Here is a 19,621-nt window from a genome sequence, read left to right as displayed (position 1 = left end):
CTCCCCCATTTCACGTACATCTGCTCTCACTCCATCCTCCTGCCACCCCACTAGGAATAGGGTTCCCCTGGTCCTCACCTACCACCCCACCAGCCTCCGGGTCCAACATATTATTCTCCGTAACTTCCGCCACCTCCAACGGGATCCCACCACTAAGCACATCTTTCCCTCCCTCCCCCCTGCATTCCGCAGGGATCGCTCCCAACACAACTCCCTTGTCCATTCGTCCCCCCCATCCCTCCCTACTGATCTCCCCCCTGGCACTTATCCGTGTAAGCGGAACAAGTGCTACACATGCCCTTACACTTCCTCCCTTACCACCATTCAGGGCCCCAAACAGTCCTTCCAGGTGAGGCAACACTTCACCTGTGAGTCGACTGGGGTGATATACTGCGTCCGGTGCTCCCGATGTGGCCTTTTATATATTGGTGAGACCCGACGCAGACTGGGAGACCGCTTTGCTGAACATCTACGCTCTGTCCGCCAGAGAAAGCAGGATCTCCCAGTGGCCACACATTTTAATTCCACATCCCATTCCCATTCTGACATGTCTATCCACGGCCTCCTCTACTGTAAAGATGAAGCCACACTCAGGTTGGAGGAACAACACCTTATATTCCGTCTGGGTAGCCTCCAACCTGATGGCATGAACATCGACTTCTCTAACTTCCGCTAGGCCCCACCTCCCCTCGTACCCCATCTGTTACTTATTTTTATGCACACATTCTTTCTCTCATTCTCCTTTTTCTCCCTCTGTCCCTCTGAATATACCTCTTGCCCATCCTCTGGGTTCCCCCCCTCCTTGTCTTTCTTCCCGGACCTCCTGTCCCATGATCCTCTCGTATCCCCTTTTGCCTATCACCTGTCCAGCTCTTGGCTCTATCCCTCCCCTTCCTGTCTTCTCCTATCATTTTGGATCTCCCCCTCCCCCTCCAACTTTCAAATCCCTTACTCACTCTTCCTTCAGTTAGTCCTGACGAAGGGTCTCGGCCTGAAACGTCGACTGCACGTCTTCCTAGAAAAGCTTGGAGACAGTGTGAAAGGGAGGATAGGCAGGTGATAGAGAACGGACACACTCAGACTGATGGTTTGAGATGTGTCTTTATTAACATGAGGAGTATTATGAACAAAGCAGATGAGCTTAGAGTGTGGATCAGCACTTGGAGCTATGATGTTGTGGCCATTACAGAGACTGGGATGGTGCAGGGGCAGAAATGGCTACTTCAAGTGCAAGGCTTTAGATGTTTCAGAAAGGACAGGGAGGGAGGCAAAAGAGGTGGCGCGTGACACTGTTGATCAGGGATAGAGTCACGGCTGCAGAAAAGGAGGAGATCATGGAAGGATTGTCTACGGAGACTCTGTGGGTGGAAGTTAGGAATAGGAAGGGGTCAATGACTACTGGGTGTATTTTATAGGCCGACCAATAGTAACAGAGACAACGAGGAGCAGATAGGGAGAGAGATTCTGCAAAGGTGTAATAATAACAGAGTTGTTGTAGTGGGAGATTTTAATTTCCCAAGTATTGATTAGCATCTCCCTAGAGTGAGGGGTTTAGATGGGGTGGAGTTTGTTAGGTGTGTTCAGGAATGTTTCTTGACACAATATGTAGATAATCCTACAAGAGAAGAGGTTGTACTTGATCTGTTATTGGGGAATGAACCTGGTCAGGTGTCAGGTCACTCATCGGGAGAGCATTTTGGAGATAGTGATCACAGTTCTATCTCCTTTACCATAGCATACCATAGAATAGGTTGAGTGAACTCGGCCTTTTCTCCTTGGAGCGACGGAGGATGAGAGGTGACCTGATAGATGTGTACAATATAATAAGAGGCATTGATCATGTGGATAGTCGGAGGCCTTTTCCCAGGGCTGAAATGGCTAGCATGAGAGGGCATAGTTTTAAAGTGCTTGGAAGAAGGTACAGAGGAGATGTCAGGGGTAAGTTTTTTTATGCAGAGAGTGGTGAGTGCATGGAATGGGCTGCCGGCAACGGTGGTGGAGGCGGAAACGATCGGGCCTTTTAAGAAACTCCTGGACAGGCACGTTGTGCTTAGGAAAATAGAGGGTTATGGGTAAGCCTAGGTAGTTCCAGGATAAGGATATGTTCGGCACAGCTTTGTGGGCCGCAGGGCCTGTATTGTGCTGTAGGTTTTCCATGTTTCTGTTCTTCTATGATTCTGAGAAGAGTTCTGCAACTCTAAGCCAGATGTTACATGTTTCCTTCTCAACATCTATTCCTCCCAGATCGTGTGGATGTCTTCCATGAGAGGTCATGCTTATCCATTGGTTAACATTTTCTTCTTCAGAATTAAAGAATTTGTTATTAGTTTCTTCATTTATCTGGCTGTGCTTTCATTTAAGTTTAATAGTATGTACTTCTTATCAGAATTGCATATGCTTGCATGGAGTGCTGCATCCTGCTTCTGTTGATGAAATAAATTGAATTGACTTTATTTCTTACATCCTTCACATACATGAGGTGTAAAAATTATGTCTCTGTCTAAATGTGCAATGTGTAATTTATAGTAATTTGTAATAATTACTATAATCACTAGCGCCTTTACTTCCTGAGAAAGCTAAAGAAATCTGGCCTGTCCCCTAAAACCCTCACTAATTTTTATAGATGCACCGTAGAAAGCATTCTTCCAGGGTGCATCACAACCTGGTATGGAAGTTGTCCTGTCCAAGACCAGAAGAAGCTGCAGAAGATCATGAACACAGCCCAGCACATCACACAAACCAATCTTCAGACCTTGGACTCACTTTACCCATGCACGCTGTCGAAGCAGTGCTGCCAGGATAATCAAGGACACGACCCACACAGCCAACACACTGTTTGTCCATCGTCCCTCTGAGAGAAGGCTCAGGAGCTTGAAGACTCATACAGCCAGATTTGGAAACAGTTTCTTTCCAACTGTGATAAGACTGCTGAACGGATCCTGACCCGGATCTGGGCCGTACCCTCCAAATATCCGGACCTGCCTCTCGTTTTTATTTGCACTACCTTACTTTCCCTTTTCTATTTTCTATTTATGATAAATAATTTAAATTTTTAATATTTACTGTCGATTTGTACTCCAGGGAGCGCAAAGCGCAGAATCAAATATCGCTGTGATGATTGTACGCTCTAGTATCAATTGTTTGGCGACAATAATGTAAAGTAAAGTAATAAATAGTATGTACAACAGGACAGTCAATATAACATAGAAATACAATTATATCAGTATAAGATAATCAGTCTGATGGCCTGGTGGAAGAAGCTGTCCTGGAACCTGTTGGTCTTGGCTTTTATGCTGCAGTACCGTTTCCCGGCAACAGTTTGTGGTTGGCGTGACTTGGGTCCCCAGTGATCCCTCAGGTCCTTTTTACACACCTGTAAATGTTCTGAATAGTGGGAAGTTCATATCTACAGATGTGCTGGGCTGTCTGCATAACTCTCTGCAGAGTCCTGTGATTAAGGGAGGTACAGTTCCCATACCAGGCAGTGATGCAGCCAGTCAGGATGCTCTGAATTGTGACCCTGTAAAAAGTCCTTAGGGTTGGGGACTCATGCCAAACTTTTTCAACCACTTGATTCCTCTGTAATTCTCTTTAATCCACTTGAATACTAATACATCTGTTTTAGCTTCTCCTTCTCAAATTTCAGGGTGAAATCGATCATATTATGCTTACTTTCCCCTAAGGATTCTTTTTCCTTAAACTCTCTAATCAATTCTGGTTCATTGCACAACACCCAATCAAGAATAGGTTATTCCCCTAATGGGCTCAACCACAAGCTGCTTTAAAAAGCCTCCTCAAAAGCATTCTAGAAACTCCCCCTCTTAGAATCCAGCACCAAACTGATTTTCCCAATCTAACTGCATATTGAAACCCCCTATGACAATTGTAACATTACTCTTCCAGCATGCATTTTCTATCTCCCACTGTAATTTCTAGACCACATCCTTACTACTGTTTGCAGTGGGGAGGGGGGTTCCGAATACAAAACTCATCAGGGTCTTTTTACCCTTGCAGTTCCTTTGTTCTATCCACAATGATTCAACACCTGACCCTATGTCTCCTCTTTCTAATAATTGATTTCATTCTGGGTCATTTCCCCATATCCTGATTTCCCAGAAGTGTTTCCACTTGCCATTCAATATTTGTCTTTATGTCTCTGTCTATTACATTTTTATGGATCTATGCTTCCTGAGGATTAAATAATTCTTATTTATTTCTTTTTTAGTTAACTTTCCTCAAAAGATTCTACAGCTACAAATACAGTAATTCCACATCAATTTCGACTCAACTTCCACCCTTCACTATGCGGACCCACACAGAATCATAAGTATGTTTAAACTATCCAGCAGATTTCAGACCTGCCTTCCTGTTGTTTACACTGGTCTCAACTTTGGTAGAATTCATCATGTTTCGTAAAAGTGCTGCTTTCTGTGCTGTTTAACTCCATGTCTTGATTTATGTTGTTCATACTTTTTGTAAAGTCATTTCACAGAACCATCAAAATCATGGAAATCATAAAGGTAGATATTTATACTCATTAAATTCACTGGAAGTAAATTCAGAAATGGGGCTCAATGTCTCGCAATGAAGACAGTAACACAAGAGGCAAAGAAAAACTTTCTATTAAGTCTATATTTTTCAGCCTCATATGAATCATCATAAAGTTATCTGTTAACTGGAACCAATTGTGGTAAAACAATTTAATGTGATCCTTAGATTATGATTACTGTTTGACTGTGAATTTCCAGTGGAATCAGGGTAAATGAATCAAATGGGCTGATAGTGTCATCAAAGGTATTTTATTGCTTCCATAAATATTTCAACAAAATAAAATCAGAGTTTTCAAGAGCAACTTTTAGAAGTCCCTCATGCGCCTGAAGGACCCAATAGTTGAATTGTAGCCACCCCAGTCACTGTATCTCCTGTATTCCCCGGGTCTCAGGAAGTACTGTCGGCCTCTGTAGTTGGGATGTTCATAGAAGATCCAGTAGCCATCCATCACCTGACAGGAGTGGATGTCACGGTAACAGAAACGATCGTAGACAAAAGGACAGTCATCCATGAATTCCATCATCTGCCCTGCAAAGTCAGGTTTTTCGTAAATCCTCATTCTGTAGTTTCCTCCTCGGTACTGGAATAGGAAAAACACAGTTTTAGTAATGATGTTTTGCGGATCATTCAGTCATTGTACACAACATCTAAACACTAATTCATCAGCTGGATATTGACTTCAGTGGGAATTAATGTCTGTTGCAAATTGATCATTTCACTAGCTGTTTGTCTCAACAGTATCTCCAACTGGCATTGCTGCTGGTTCTAACACAAGTTCAAGGAAAACACAGAAGAATATATGAGAAATTTGGCACTTAGAACATAAACATAGAAAAGTAGTGTACAGGAATAGGCCCTTTGACCTACAATGTTGTGCTGAAGCAATTATATTGGTAAATTTAAATTTGATTGATCATTTAAATTAGATGGACAACTTAATAATCCCTTCTGTTTAAACAATGTCCATATCCTCCCATTTCTCTCACATTCATGCAACTAACTAAACATCTCTTAAAAGTCCCTGATGTACCTGTCTCTTATTCCAGGCACTCACCACTGTGAAAAACTTACCCCTCACATCTCCTTTGAACTTACACCCACCCACGTTAAATGTATGTCCTCTGGTATGAGATATTTAAAACCTGGGGAAAGGATACTGTCTGTCAACTACATCTATGCCTCTTATAATCTTATAAACCTCTATCAGATCTCCCCTCAACCTCCGCTGCTCCAGAGAAAAATAATTCCATTTGTCCAGCCACTCATTACAGCACATTGCTCTGTAATCCAGGCAACATCCTGATAAGCTTCCTGCACCCTCTCCAAGCTCGAAACATCATTCCTATAATGGTGTGACCGAAACTGCATGCAATATTCCAGATGGGGAGAAAAGACATGAAGATGTTGGTCAAGGTTCCAGCTATCCCATCCTTTGCCTCTCTCAATAATCAGAGATACCTTCCATCAGGCCCTGGGGACTTATCCACCTTAATGTTCCTTAAGACACTCAACACTACCTCCCTTCTTCACCTCGAAATGCCCAAGCATATTAATACACTCAGGCATGTTTAATACCCATTAGGCACTTGTTAGGTAAATTCTCCATTTTCAGTGCCAAACTGCAAAAGATCAAATCGCCTGAGAAAAATTGAAACTTACGTAAGGGTAAGTGCGACACGACCTGATTGTGTCATTGAATCCCATCCAGTGCTGGTAGTCAGGATACTCTCCCCTGCTCAGGACATACTGGTATCCCATGTAGTTGGGTCTCTCGTACAACACCCACCAGTCACTCTCGACACGGATGGAGTTACAGCGGCTGAAGTAAGGGGAGAGGTCGGCACAGTCGGAGCTGCACTCATAGTGCCGACCCTGGAAGTTCCTGTCCTCGTAGAAGATGATCTGTGGGAAGAAACATATCTGTGTTAATAGTTGCTCAGGTATTCATGAAGAATTCTCATTTAGTTCATTTACTGAGTAGTCCTTACCTTTCCAATTTTGAACACAGTGAGTCTGGTAACCAGCTGAATGTTTCACTGCCTAACACAAGTTGGTATTTATATGCAGGGTAGAAAGGCCTCACTAGGCAGTTTCTTGTTATTCTGATGACACAACATTAAACATCAGCAAAATGCAGCAAAATCCTTTTCTTCATTTATTGTAGAAAAACAACAGAAGGACATTTGTTGCATCGTGGATTCTTTCAGTTGTGCTTTCTTATCACTTTAATTGTTTAAACCAAACAGTTCAGGAACATTCACAGCTACATATCACCCAGGTCCATTCACCTAGGTCAAAAGAGCGTGTTTATTCTCTTGCCCACTCTATCTACATTGAGGGCATGACTGACTAAACTGAAATTTTTTTTAAAAATCCATCGATAATGCTTTTGCTCCACAGCACTGATCAGCCACCTCTATTCTTCCAGCAACAAATTCAGCCAGAGGAGATAAACATGATTTGCCTTCAATAATCTCTGCTGCCTATCCCTTCATAACTCACTTGATCCTCCAAGAGAGAGTGAATATTGCCTTTTGCAGTGGCTCCTTATAGCTTTCCCACCTCCCGCATTCATTATGTTTGCTCCACTTCTGTTGGTGAACACATTGAACAATCAAAACCTTCCACTCTCCTGTCAGTGAAGAACTGTACACATACACTCAGCATTTCAATTACCTCCACATTCTGGATTTCCTCACCATCCCTGTGATATCCCATTCCTTTTAATTCATTTTTCTGATGTGAGAAAGGTCAATAAATCAATGATTATCTCTGATAATTTGTTGGTTTATAAAAACAGTTGTCGATGCGTGTGTACCTGTAGAAGTGTCTGTAAACATTGAAATTTTCCCGGCCATTACAATCACCTCTGGTCGCTTTTTCCATATACCCACCACACTCCATGTGAAAAGTGTGCTCCTCAAGTCCCCTCTTTCCCCTCTCATCCTAAATCTATGCCCTCTAATTTTAGACTCATATGCCCTATGTAAAGTACTCTCACCCTCCACCTTATCCATGTTTCTCATGATTTTAAAAACCTCTCTAATGTCATCCATCAGATTCCTTCACTCTGGTGAAATCTTTCTGCTAAAGGAGGTTACATCTGAGATTATTATTTCAGGCAGCTGATGAGATGACCCATACACTACAGCTATTTAGCTACAACTTTTTTGGATCATTAATTTGCCAATTTCAGTGAGAAGAAAGTTCTCAACAACGCAGTATTAAAAACTTACTGCTTTATCCTGCAGCTATGGCAACTAGCCCAAGGACCCTAGTGGTGAAAAGATTTTGACATCAACCTGGTAGTGTGATTTAGTGCATTATTTGTTTCAATAAGATCATCCTTCACTCTACTCCAAAGAACACAGAAATGTGACTTAAATCTGGAAAGACCCTTCTGTTCTAACATTAGTATCCTTCAGCAGGCCATGAGGAAAACTTCCCAAATTGATGGTAATTACTACTCTAATACCTGTTGCATCCACTTTTAGAAATAAATCCCCGCACAGCGTTCTGCTTTAATTTCAGATTAACTGAAAACCACCAAATATATGTGGATTTGAGGAGCTTAAATTTTACCTCAGATTGTACTTCTATGTCGAGCTACATTTTCCATATACCTTTCATAATATTATAGTATTAAGGAGTTATTGCTAAACCATCAGAACCTGACCCTGTCTTCTTAGACAATAAAATATAACAGCAGAATTATACCATTTGGCCCTTAGCTTCTGCTCCACCATTTCATTATGGCTGATCCAATTTTCTTCCTAAACCTAATCTCCTGCCTTCTCCCCATATTTCTTCATCCCCTGACCAATCAACCACTGCCTTAAATATGCGTAAAGATGTGGCCTCCACAGTTGCCTGGGGCAAAGAATTCCACAGATTCTCCATTCTCTGGCTAAAGGAATTCCGTATCATCACTGTTCTAAACGGATGCCCCTTTATTATGAGCTGGTGTCCACTAGCCTTAGACTCTCCTACCATAGGAAACAGCATCTCCATATCCACTCAATCAAGGCCTTTCACCATTCAATAGCTTTCAATGAGGTTACCCCTCATTTTTCTGAATTCCAGTGAATACTGGCCCAGAACCATCAAACGGTCTTCATGTAACAAACGGTTCAATCCTGGAATAATTTTCGTGAACCACTTTGAACCCTCTCCAGTTTCAGCACATACTTTCTAAGATAGGAGACCCAACACTGCTCACAATATTCCAAGTGAAGCCTCACCGGTGCTTTGTAAATTCTCAAATTACATCTTTGCTTTTATATTCTTGTCCTCTTGAAATAAATGCTAACATCATATTTGATATCCTCACCACAGACTAAACCTACAAATTAACCTTTAGGGAATAAGAACATAGGAATATAAGAAATAGGAACAGGAGTAGGCCATCTGGCCCATCAAGCCTGCTCCGCCATTCAATAAGATCACGGCTGATCTGGCCATGGACTCATCTCCATCTACCTGCCTTTTCCCCATAAACCTTAATTCCCCTACTATACAAAAACATATCCAACCTTGTCTTAAATATATTTACTGAGGTAGCCTCCACTACTTCATTGGGCAGAGAATTCTACAGATTCACCAGTCTCTGGGAAAAGCAGTTTCTCCTCATCTCTGTCCTAAATCTACTCCCCCAAATCTTGAGGCTATATCCCCTATTTCTTGTCTCACCCACCAGTGCAAACAACTTTCCTGCCTTTACCTTATCGATCCCTTTCATAATTTTAAACGTTTGTATAAGGTTTCTCATTCTTCTGAATTCCAGAGAATACAGTCCCAGGTGACTCAATTTCTCCTCATAGTCTAATCCCTTCATCTCTAGAATCAACCTGGTGAACCTCCTCTGCACTGCCTCCAAAGCCAGAATATCCTTTCTCAAGTAAAGAGACCAGAACTGCACACAGTACTCCAGGTGCGGCCTCGCCAGTACGCTGTGCAATTCCAGCATAACCTCCCTGCTCTTAACTTCAATCCCTCTAGCAATGAAGGCCAACATTTCATTTGCCTTCTTGATAGCCTGCTGCACCTACAAACCAATCTTTTGTGATTCATGCACAAGCACTCCCAAGTCCCTCTGCACAGCAGCATGCTGCACTTTTATACCATCTAAATAATAATCTGCTCCTCCGTTTTCCTTCCAAGGTGGATGACCTCACATTTACCAACATTGTACTCCATCTGCCAGACCCTTGCCCACTCACTTAACCTATCTATAATCTCTCTGCAGACTCTTCGCATCTTCTGCACAATTTGTTTTTCCACTCAATTTAGTATCATCAGCAAACTTAGATGCACTACGCTTGGTTCCCTCTTCCAGATCATTAATGTATATCGTGAACACTTGTGGGCCACTGCTCACCGCTGATCGCAAACCAAAGTAACACCTATGTATCCCAACTCTCTGCTTTCTGTTAGTTACCCAATCCTCTATCTATGCTAGTACATCCCCCCCAACTCTATGCATCCTTATCTTATGGATAGGTGTTTTATGCAACACCTTATCTAACATGTTATGGACAAGGACTCCCAAGCACCTTTTGAGGAAGCCTCTCTACTTCCTCAAAACTACCTGCACAACACCTGTCTTCATGTTGTCTGAAAACAAAGCCATCAATTCCATTATCCAAATTACTGACATATAACGTAAAAATAATTGGTCCCAACACAGACACCTGTAGAAAACCAATTGAGTCCGTAGGTTGTGGTATCAGCTCAGGGTTGAGGTGAATGAAGTTATCCACTCCTGATGGCTGAAGGGTAGCAACTGTTCCTGAACCTGATAGTATAGGACCTAAGGCTCCTGTACCTCCTTCTCAATGGTGGTAGTGTGAAGAGAACATGCCATGAATGGTGGGAGTCCTTGATGATGACTGCTGTTTCCTTTTGGCAGCGCTCCTTTTAAATGTTCATCACCAAACTCAGCATATTAATCAAACGTAATTTGCCTTCAATAATATCTGCTGCCTCTCCCTTCTTAACTCACTTGACTCTCCAAGTCAGGATTACTATAATATTCTACTTTACGGTGGCTCCTTCTCATTTTTTTCCTCCTCTGGTGTTTGACCAATGGGCCTGCACTGTTATGTTTGCTCTACTTCTCTTATTGAGCAAGATGCAACAGTCACAGCTTTCCACAGAAGGACTGTACACTTGCACTCAACATCTCAATTAGCTCCACATTCTGGATTTCCTCATCATCCTAGTGATATCCCATTCTTTTTAGTTCATTTTTGTGATGAAAATAAAGCCGGTATTTATTGGCCATCCTATTGCCTTTGGAGGATGTTGTGAGCTGCCTCCTTGAACCATTGCAGTTCTTCCACTGACAGTAATCCCACTGTGCTGTTGGAAGAGAATTCCAGTTATATAATCTAATATTTTGATTTTTTTGTGGCTTGGAAGGTACATGTGCTCCTTGTCCTTCCTTTTGATAGAGGGCCTGGGATTGTGAGTGCTGTCAGAGTAGTAACTGCTCTACATTCTGTAGATAGTACCCACTGCAGCTACAGTGAGGGTGTGCTGAAGAGAATTAATAGCATTCATCAAAGCAGCGAGCATTAATTTGCAGAGTGAACTGAGATTCCATTGAGCTGAAGGGCCTATTCTGTGATGTATATTTCCATGACTCTAAGTCTAGGTCAGTTTTCCCAAATGCTCACTTATTTCCCTACAACCTATTGTCCCACCCATCAACCTTAACCTGCCCCTCCCACCCAATTCTCCCACCAGGTCAGTAATACTGTGGATAATTTACAGTAGCTAATCAACCTAACAATCAGCACAATAATGGAATGTGGGAGGAAACCCAACCAAGTGGAGCAAACTTGGTTACTGGGAAAATCTTTTGAGGAGGTCACTCAACAAACTGTTATCCATTATGGACAATTTGGCACATCCTCTCCATGACCTATTGAATAAGTACCCTTTCGAAAAGACTCAGTCAGCTCTGCTGTCACAAGGATCGTTACAGAAAATCTTGCCTTCCAAATGCAATAAGCATATATAACAGTTCATCTCTGTGCGACAGAACATTTGTCATAGTACAATAGTCTCTGTTTTCTTATTTCGTACATTATTATTGCACATTATTATTGTGAATATTATTATTCTGCACTTAATTATTAGTTAAGTCTGCACACTAACCTGTGAGGACTCATCTAGGGAGGCTATTTGGGTGAAATTGAGGAATGGGAAAGGTGTAGTAACGCTTATAGGGATGTATTACAGACCACCTAATGGGGAGCAAGAATTGGAGGAGCAAATTTGTAAGGAGATAGCAGATATTTGTTGCAAGCTCAAGGTTGTGATTGTGGGAGATTTCAATTTTCCCCACATAGACTGGGAAAGCCATTTTGTAAAAGGGCTGGATGGTTTGGAGTTTGTAAAATGTGTGCAAGATAGTTTTTCGCAGCAATACATAGAGTTACCAACTAGAGAAGGAGCAGTGTTGGATCTCCTCTTAGGGACTGAGATAGGTCAGGTGATGGAGGTATGTGTTGGGGAGCACTTCGGGTCCAGTGATCACAATGCCATTAGTTTCAATATAATTATGGAGGAGGATAGGACTGGACCCAGGGTTGGGATTTTTGATTGGAGAAAGGCTAACTTTGAGGAGATGCAAAAGGATTTAGAAGGAGTGGATTGGGACAATTTGTTTTATGGGAAGGATGTAATAGAGAAATAAAGGTCATTTACAAGTGAGATTTTGAGGGTGCAGAATCTTTATGTTCCTGTTAGGTTGAAAGGAAAGGTTAAAAGTTTGAGAGAGCCATGGTTTTCAAGGGATATTGGAAACCTGGTTCGGAAAAAGAGAGCTATCTACAATAAATATAGGCAGCTTGGAGTAAATGAGGTGCTCAAGGAATATAAAGAATGTAAAAAGAATCTTAAGAAAGAAATTAGAAAAGCTAAAAGAAGATATGAGGTTGCTTTGGCAAGTAAGGTGAAAATAAATCCTAAGGGTTTCTACAGTTATATTAATAGCAAAAGGATAGTGAGGGATAAAATTGGTCCCTTAGAGAATCAGAGTGGATGGCTATGTGTGGAGCCAAAAGAGATGAGGGAGATTTTGAACAATTTCTTTTCTTCGGTATTCACTGAGGAAAAGGATATTGAATTGTGTAAGGTAAGGGAAACAAGTAGGGTAGTTATGGAAACTATGATGATTAAAGAAGAGGAAGTACTGGCTCTTTTAAGGAATATAAAAGTGGATAAGTCTCCAGGTCCTGACAGGATATTCCCTAGGACCTTGAGGGAAGTTAATGTGGAAATAGCAGGGGCTCTGACAGAAATATTTCAAATGTCATTAGAAACAGGGATGGTGCCGGGGGACTGGCATATTGCTCATGTTGTTCCATTGTTTAAAAAGGGTTCTAAGAGTAAACATAGCAATTATTGGCCTGTGAGTTTGACATCAGTGGTGGGTAAATTGATGGAAAGTATTCTTAGAGATGGTATACATAATTATCTGGATAGACAGGGCCTGATTAGGAACAGTCAACATGGATTTGTGCATGGAAGGTCATGTCTGACAAATCTTATTGAATTTTTTGAAGAGGTTACATAGAAACATAGAAACATAGAAAATAGATGCAGGAGTAGGCCATTCGGCCCTTCGAGCCTGCACCGCCATTTATTATGATCATGGCTGACCATCCAACTCAGAACCCTGCACCAGCCTTCCCTCCATACCCCCTGATCCCCGTAGCCACAAGGGCCATATCTAACTCCCTCTTAAATATAGCCAATGAACCGGTCTCAACTGTTTCCTGTGGCAGAGAATTCCACAGATTCACCACTCCCGTATCCTCAAACTGTGACCCCTCGTTCTGGACTTCCCCAACATCGGGAACAATCTTCCTGCATCTAGCCTGTCCAATCACTTTAGGATTTTATATGTTTCAATCAGATCCCCCCTCAATCTTCTAAATTCCAATGAGTACAAGTCCAGTTCATCCAGTCTTTCTTCATATGAAAGTCCTGCCATCCCAGGAATCAATCTGGTGAACCTTCTTTGTACTCCCTCTATGGCAAGGATGTCTTTCCTCAGATTAGGGGACCAAAACTGCACACAATACTCCAGGTGTGGTCTCACCAAGCCCTTGTACAACTGCAGTAGTACCTGCCTGCTCCTGTACTCGAATCCTCTCGCTATAGATGCCAGCATACCATTCGCCTTTTTCACCGCCTGCTGTACCTGCATGCCCACTTTCAATGACTGGTGTATAATGACACCCAGGTCTCGTTGCACCTCCCCTTTTCCTAATCGGCCACCATTCAGATAATAATCTGTTTTCCTATTTTTGCCACCAAAGTGGATAACTTCACATTTATCCACATTAAATTGCATCTGCCATGAATTTGCCCACTCACCCAACTTATCCAAGTCACCCTGCATCCTCTTAGCATCCTCCTCACAGCTACACTGCCGCCCAGCTTCGTGTCATCCGCAAACTTGGAGATGCTGCATTTAATTCCCTCATCCAAGTCATTAGTATATATTGTAAACAACTGGGGTCCCAGCACTGAGCCTTGCGGTACCCCACTAGTCACTGCCTGCCATTCTGAAAAGGTCCCGTTTATTCCCACTCTTTGCTTCCTGTCTGCTAATCAATTCTCTATCCACATCAATACCTTACCCCCAATACCGTGTGCTTTAAGTTTGCACACTAATCTCCTGTGTGGGACCTTGTCAAAAGCCTTTTGAAAATCCAAATATACCACATCCACTGGTTCTCCCCTATCCACTCTACTAGTTACATCCTCAAAAAATTCTATGAGATTCGTCAGACATGATTTTCCTTTCACAAATCCATGCTGACTTTGTCCGATCATTTCACCGCTTTCCAAATGTGCTGTTATCACATCTTTGATAACTGACTCCAGCAGTTTCCCCACCACCGACGTTAGGCTAACCGGTCTATAATTCCCTGGTTTCTCTCTCCCTCCTTTTTTAAAAAGTGAGGTTACATTAGCCACCCTCCAATCCTCAGGAACTAGTCCAGAATTAAACGAGTTTTGAAAAATTATCACTAATGCATCCACTATTTCTTGGGTTACTTCCTTAAGCACTCTGGGATGCAGACCATCTGGCCCTGGGGATTTATCTGCCTTTAATCCCTTCAATTTACCTAACACCACTTCCCTACTAACATGTATTTCGCTCAGTTCCTCCATCTCACTGGACCCTCTGTCCCCTACTATTTCTGGAAGATTATTTATGTCCTCCTTAGTGAAGACAGAACCAAAGTAATTATTCAATTGGTCTGCCATGTCCTTGCTCCCCATAATCAATTCACCTGTTTCTGTCTGTAGGGGACCTACATTTGTCTTTACCAGTCTTTTCCTTTTTACATATCTATAAAAGCTTTTACAGTCAGTTTTTATGTTCCCTGCCAGTTTTCTCTCATAATCTTTTTTCCCCTTCCTAATTAAGCCCTTTGTCCTCCTCTGTTGAACTCTGAATTTCTCCCAGTCCTCAGGTGAGCCACTTTTTCTGGCTAATTTGTATGCCTCTTCTTTGGAATTGATAATATCCCTAATTTCTCTTGTCAGCCACGGGTGCACGACCTTCCTTGATTTATTCTTTTGCCAAACTGGGATGAACAATTGTTGTAGTTCATCCATGCAATCTTTAAATGCTTGCCATTGCATATCCACCGTCAATCCTTTAAGTGTCATTTGCCAGTCTATCTTAGCTAATTCACGACTCATACCTTCAAAGTTACCCCTCTTTAAGTTCAGAACCTTTGTTTCTGAATTAACTATGTCACTCTCCATCTTAATGAAGAATTCCACCACATTATGGTCACTCTTACCCAAGGGGCCTCTCACAACAAGATTGCTAATTAACCCTTCCTCATTGCTCAAAACTCAGTCTAGAATAGCCTGTTCTCTAGTTGGTTCCTCGACATGTTGGTTCAAAAAACCATCCCGCATACATTCCAAGAAATCCTCTTCCTCAGCACCTTTACCAATTTGGTCCACCCAATCTACATGTAGATTGAAGTCACCCATTATAACTGCTGTTCCTTTATTGCACACATTTCTAATTTCCTGTTTAATACCATCTCCGACCTCACTACTACTGTTAGGTGGCCTGTACACAACTCCCATCAGTGTTTTCTGCCCCTTAGTGTTATGCAGCTCTACCCATATCGATTCCACATCTTCCCGGCTTATGTCCTTCCTTTCTATTGCGTTAATCTCCTCTTTAACCAGCAACGCCACCCCACCTCCTTTTCTTTCATGTCTATCCCTCCTGAATATTGAATATCCCTGAACGTTGAGCTCCCATCCTTGGTCACCCTGGAGCCATGTCTCTGTGATACCAACTATATCATAATCATTAATAACAATCTGCACTTTCAATTCATCCACCTTGTTACGAATGCTCCTTGCATTGACACACAAAGCCTTCAGGCGCTCTTTTATAACTCTCTTAGCCCTTATACAATTAGGTTACTCAGAAAGTTGCCGAGGGTAAAGCAGTGGATGTTGTCTACCTGGACTTCAGTAAGGCCTTTGACAAGGTTCCACACAGAAGGTTAGTTAAGAAGGTTCAGTCATTAGGTATTAATATTGAAGTAGTAAAATGGATTTAGCAGTGGCTGGATGGGAGACGCCAGAGAGTAGTGGTGGATAACTATTTGTCAGATTGGAGTCTGGTGTCTAGTGGTGTGCCTCGGGGATCTGTACTGAGTCCAATGTTGCTTGTCATATATATTAATGATCTGGATGATGGGGTGGTAAATTGGATTAGTAAGTATGCAGATGATACGAAGATAGGTGGAGTTGTGGATAAAGAAGTAGGTTTTCAAAGCTTTCAGAGAGATTTAGACCACTTAGAAGAGTGGGCTGAAAGATGGCAGATGGAGTTTAATGCTGATAAATATGAGGTGCTACGTTTTGATAGGACTAATCAAAATAGGACATACATTGTAAATGGTAGGGCATTGAAGAATGCAGTAGAACAGAGGGATCTAGGAATAATGGTGCATAGTTCCCTGAAGGTGGAATCTCATGTGGATAGGGTGGTGAAGAAAGCTTTTGGTATGCTGGCCTTTATAAATCAGTGCATTGAGTATAGGAGTTGGAATGTAATGTTGAAATTGTACAAGGCATTGGTAAGGCCAAATTTGGAGTATTGTGCACAGTTCTGGTCACCGAATTATAGGAAAGATGTCAACAAAATAGAGAGAGTACAGAGAAAATTTACTAGAATATTACCTGGGTTTCACTTCCTAAGTTACAGAGAAAGGTTGAACAAGTTGGGTATTTATTCTTTGGAGCATAGAAGGTTGAGGGGGGACTTGATAGAGGTATTTAAAATTATGAGGGGATAGATAGAGTTGACGTGGATAGGCTTTTTCCATTGAGAGTAGGGGAGATTCAAACAAGAGGACATGAGTTGAGAGTTAAAGGGCAAAAGTTCAGGGGTAACATGAGGGGGATCTTCTTTACTCAGAGAATTGTAGCTGTGTGGAATGAGCTTCCAGCAGAAGTGGTTGAGGCAGGTTCGATGTTGTAATTTAAAGTTAAATTGGATAGCTATATGGACAGGAAAGGAATGGAGGGTTATGGGCTGAGTGCAGGTCAGTGGGACTAGGTGAGAGTAAGAGTTTGGCACGGACTAGAAGGGCCGAGATGGCCTATTTCCATGCTGTAATTGTTATATGGTTATATGGTTATAGAAGATATCATGCTTAAGTCTAGCCAGCTGCTCCACTGAAGTGAGGTCATCGAGAAGTTTCTTTTCATGTTATACAAAGGGATGCTAATGGGGCATAATGAATCTGATTATAAAAATTATCGTAATTTTTATGTCTTACACTGCGCTGCAGCTGAAAAGCGACAAATTTCATGTAATATAATAGTGATAAGAAAACTGATTCTGATTACTAATGATGTCCTGCACATTCATGTTACAATGGAATACAGCAGCTTCATTATTTGAATGTTGACTTGTTTCACTGGCATTGCCTTCATCGAGAAGCTGACATAGTGAAATCTGTGAATAATTGGTGCGGTTCAAAGAATAAGATAGGCTAAAACTATTGTGCAAATCACCTCTTAGAAGTTTTAGATATTCACAGGACTCCTAGGAGCAATGGAGACAATTTAAGTTAAGAAGATGCAGTATGTACAGCAAACTTGAATTTATGTCATGGATTTTTGTGTTCTCCCAGTATGATTACCAAAATTTCAATGCATGTTATGAATTGAATCACACTTTCTTCAAAGGTCAGGGCTCTAAAGTGAAAAGTTATACTTGCTGGTAAAATGAGAGTACTTGGAAATTCATAAATATCATCAGTGGGGTTGTTAACACCATTTTTTTGGATGCACTAATCATTGCCCAATGTGCACTTGGACACTTTTAAGGTGAGCTACAGCAGATGTTTTATCCTCGACAGTGCTACTGCACACACAGAGAATGAGCACTGAAAGACTCTGCTGCCAATCAGCAAGTGACGTTGATTAGTCAGAGAGTCTAGAGCCATACAGGCCCTTCACCCCAATGAGTCCACTCTGACATCACACCCAGCCCTATTTCCTATATTCAGTACAAATTCCTCTCAAATGTACTTGTCCCTCCGTGTAGCTACCCAAGTGTTTCCTGTATGATATCATAGTACCTGCTTCTGGTGGCTCTGTACATATACTCCCCACCCCTCAGGTCCTACTTAAATCTTTCCCCTCTCACCCTAAACCTATACCCCCAGGTTTTGGATTCCCCTAGCCTGGAGAAAAGACTGTTATCTTCCACCTTATCTGTGACTCTCACTGAGAAGGCCAGAGACTCCTTCTACTTGGCTTTTTATCCAACTGTTCATGCTCTTAATTTCTTTTTTGCATTCTAAGGTGTCTCATCCTTAGCTGATGTGTACAGTAACTTTAATGTCAGTGTAACACTCCCTATCTCTCCCTTAAAGATGATCACAGCTTGTAGGAATCCCAGTGGAATCATTGCAACTTGCTCCTACATTCCATCTACGCTTGTCACCAGTGCTGCAATTTTGAACCTCAACACTCCAGCTAATGCTCTTTATTGGACCTGCACAGTTGAGTGAACGGTCAACCACATAGAAAGCCCTCCAACCGCAACCCCCCCCCCCCCCGCCCCCAATGATACAGATCACAGCCAGAAGTTTGGTCACCTCTTCGGTTTGTTGCTATGATTCCATTGGGATTCCTACAAGTTGTGATCATCTTTAAGGGACAGTTAAGAAGTGTTACACTGACATTAAGGTTACTGTACACATCAGGTTCTTGAACAGATCTATACAAACCTAGCCCTACCCCAGAACACTACTGACCAACTCTTGTACTGCCATGGACTAGTCTTTGATTGTGTCTTTCTTTCTGTTGCTTTAGCAAAGTTTTTTTCATTGTATGGTCCATTTTGTATAATTTATATTCCATTTGCCTGTAATGCTGCAGCAATTTTATTTGTATTGTACCTGTAAATGTGAGCATGACCATAAACTTCACTTTACTGAGGAAATGTTGTAGTGTATTCAATTTTGTCAAAATATTAGATGAGAGTCTGAACAATTCCAAGTGACACTTTAACACTTTGTGAGCATGCAGCATGTAAGGTGTCTGTAAAAATTAAACACTGCAGATTTGTTAAATTGTTTGCTAGACACTCAAATTGGTTTGATCTTTTAGGTCTGACAAACTCAGTCCATTACCAGGAACCATATATCATTCTGAACTTCAGTGAGAGGCAGTTTTTATCCAAATGTCATTAGGTTATTCTCATGGATGTCTGATTCCTATTATCAGACACGTGGAGCAGGCTGAGGACTGCGTTGTCTGTAACTTTCACAATTACCTCAGATATTGAACTTTTACAGTTCTGATTTCTACCTTGTTAAATTTAGAGATATTTGCAGCATCTTCCATGTTGCCACATACTGGTACATTGAGTTCTCTGAGGCTCTCTAGTTAAAGATTGTTCACAGTATTTCATTCTCCCTTGCCTCAGACTAGAGTTAGAGAGAGCATGTGGTTTTGTTAGAATTAGAAGTTCCTTGTGATGCAGTGA

At 41.8% G+C, this 19,621-nt stretch overlaps 1 protein-coding gene across 1 annotated transcript; it reads right to left on the bottom strand.

Moving 5' to 3' along the window:
* Nucleotides 1–4,855: 4,855 nt before the first annotated feature.
* LOC140198743 (gamma-crystallin S-1-like) lies at nt 4,856–19,479 on the bottom strand. The gene is made up of 3 exons (XM_072259757.1): nt 19,444–19,479; nt 6,211–6,453; nt 4,856–5,131 (listed from the first exon to the last, which is right to left on the bottom strand). The coding sequence occupies exons 1-3, from the start codon at nt 19,477–19,479 to the stop codon at nt 4,856–4,858; spliced, it is 555 nt and encodes a 184-aa protein (XP_072115858.1).
* Nucleotides 19,480–19,621: the final 142 nt, after the last annotated feature.

Source organism: Mobula birostris, chromosome 6 (assembly GCF_030028105.1).
Source record: "Mobula birostris isolate sMobBir1 chromosome 6, sMobBir1.hap1, whole genome shotgun sequence".
NCBI classification, from domain to species: Eukaryota; Metazoa; Chordata; class Chondrichthyes; order Myliobatiformes; family Myliobatidae; genus Mobula; species Mobula birostris.
Note: the sequence above shows the minus strand (reverse complement) of the source record. Positions and strands in the feature narration are given on the sequence as shown.

Excerpts from the sequence above, each read along its gene's own strand:
- LOC140198743 (XM_072259757.1), bottom strand. The coding sequence starts at position 19,479 with ATGGAAGATGCTGCAAATATCTCTAAATTTAACAAG. Across the intron at positions 6,454-19,443 it reads ATATCTCTAAATTTAACAAG|ATCATCTTCTACGAGGACAG; the intron begins GTAGAAATCAGA and ends TTCTTCCCACAG. Across the intron at positions 5,132-6,210 it reads CGTGTCGCACTTACCCTTAC|TACCGAGGAGGAAACTACAG; the intron begins GTAAGTTTCAAT and ends TTCCTATTCCAG.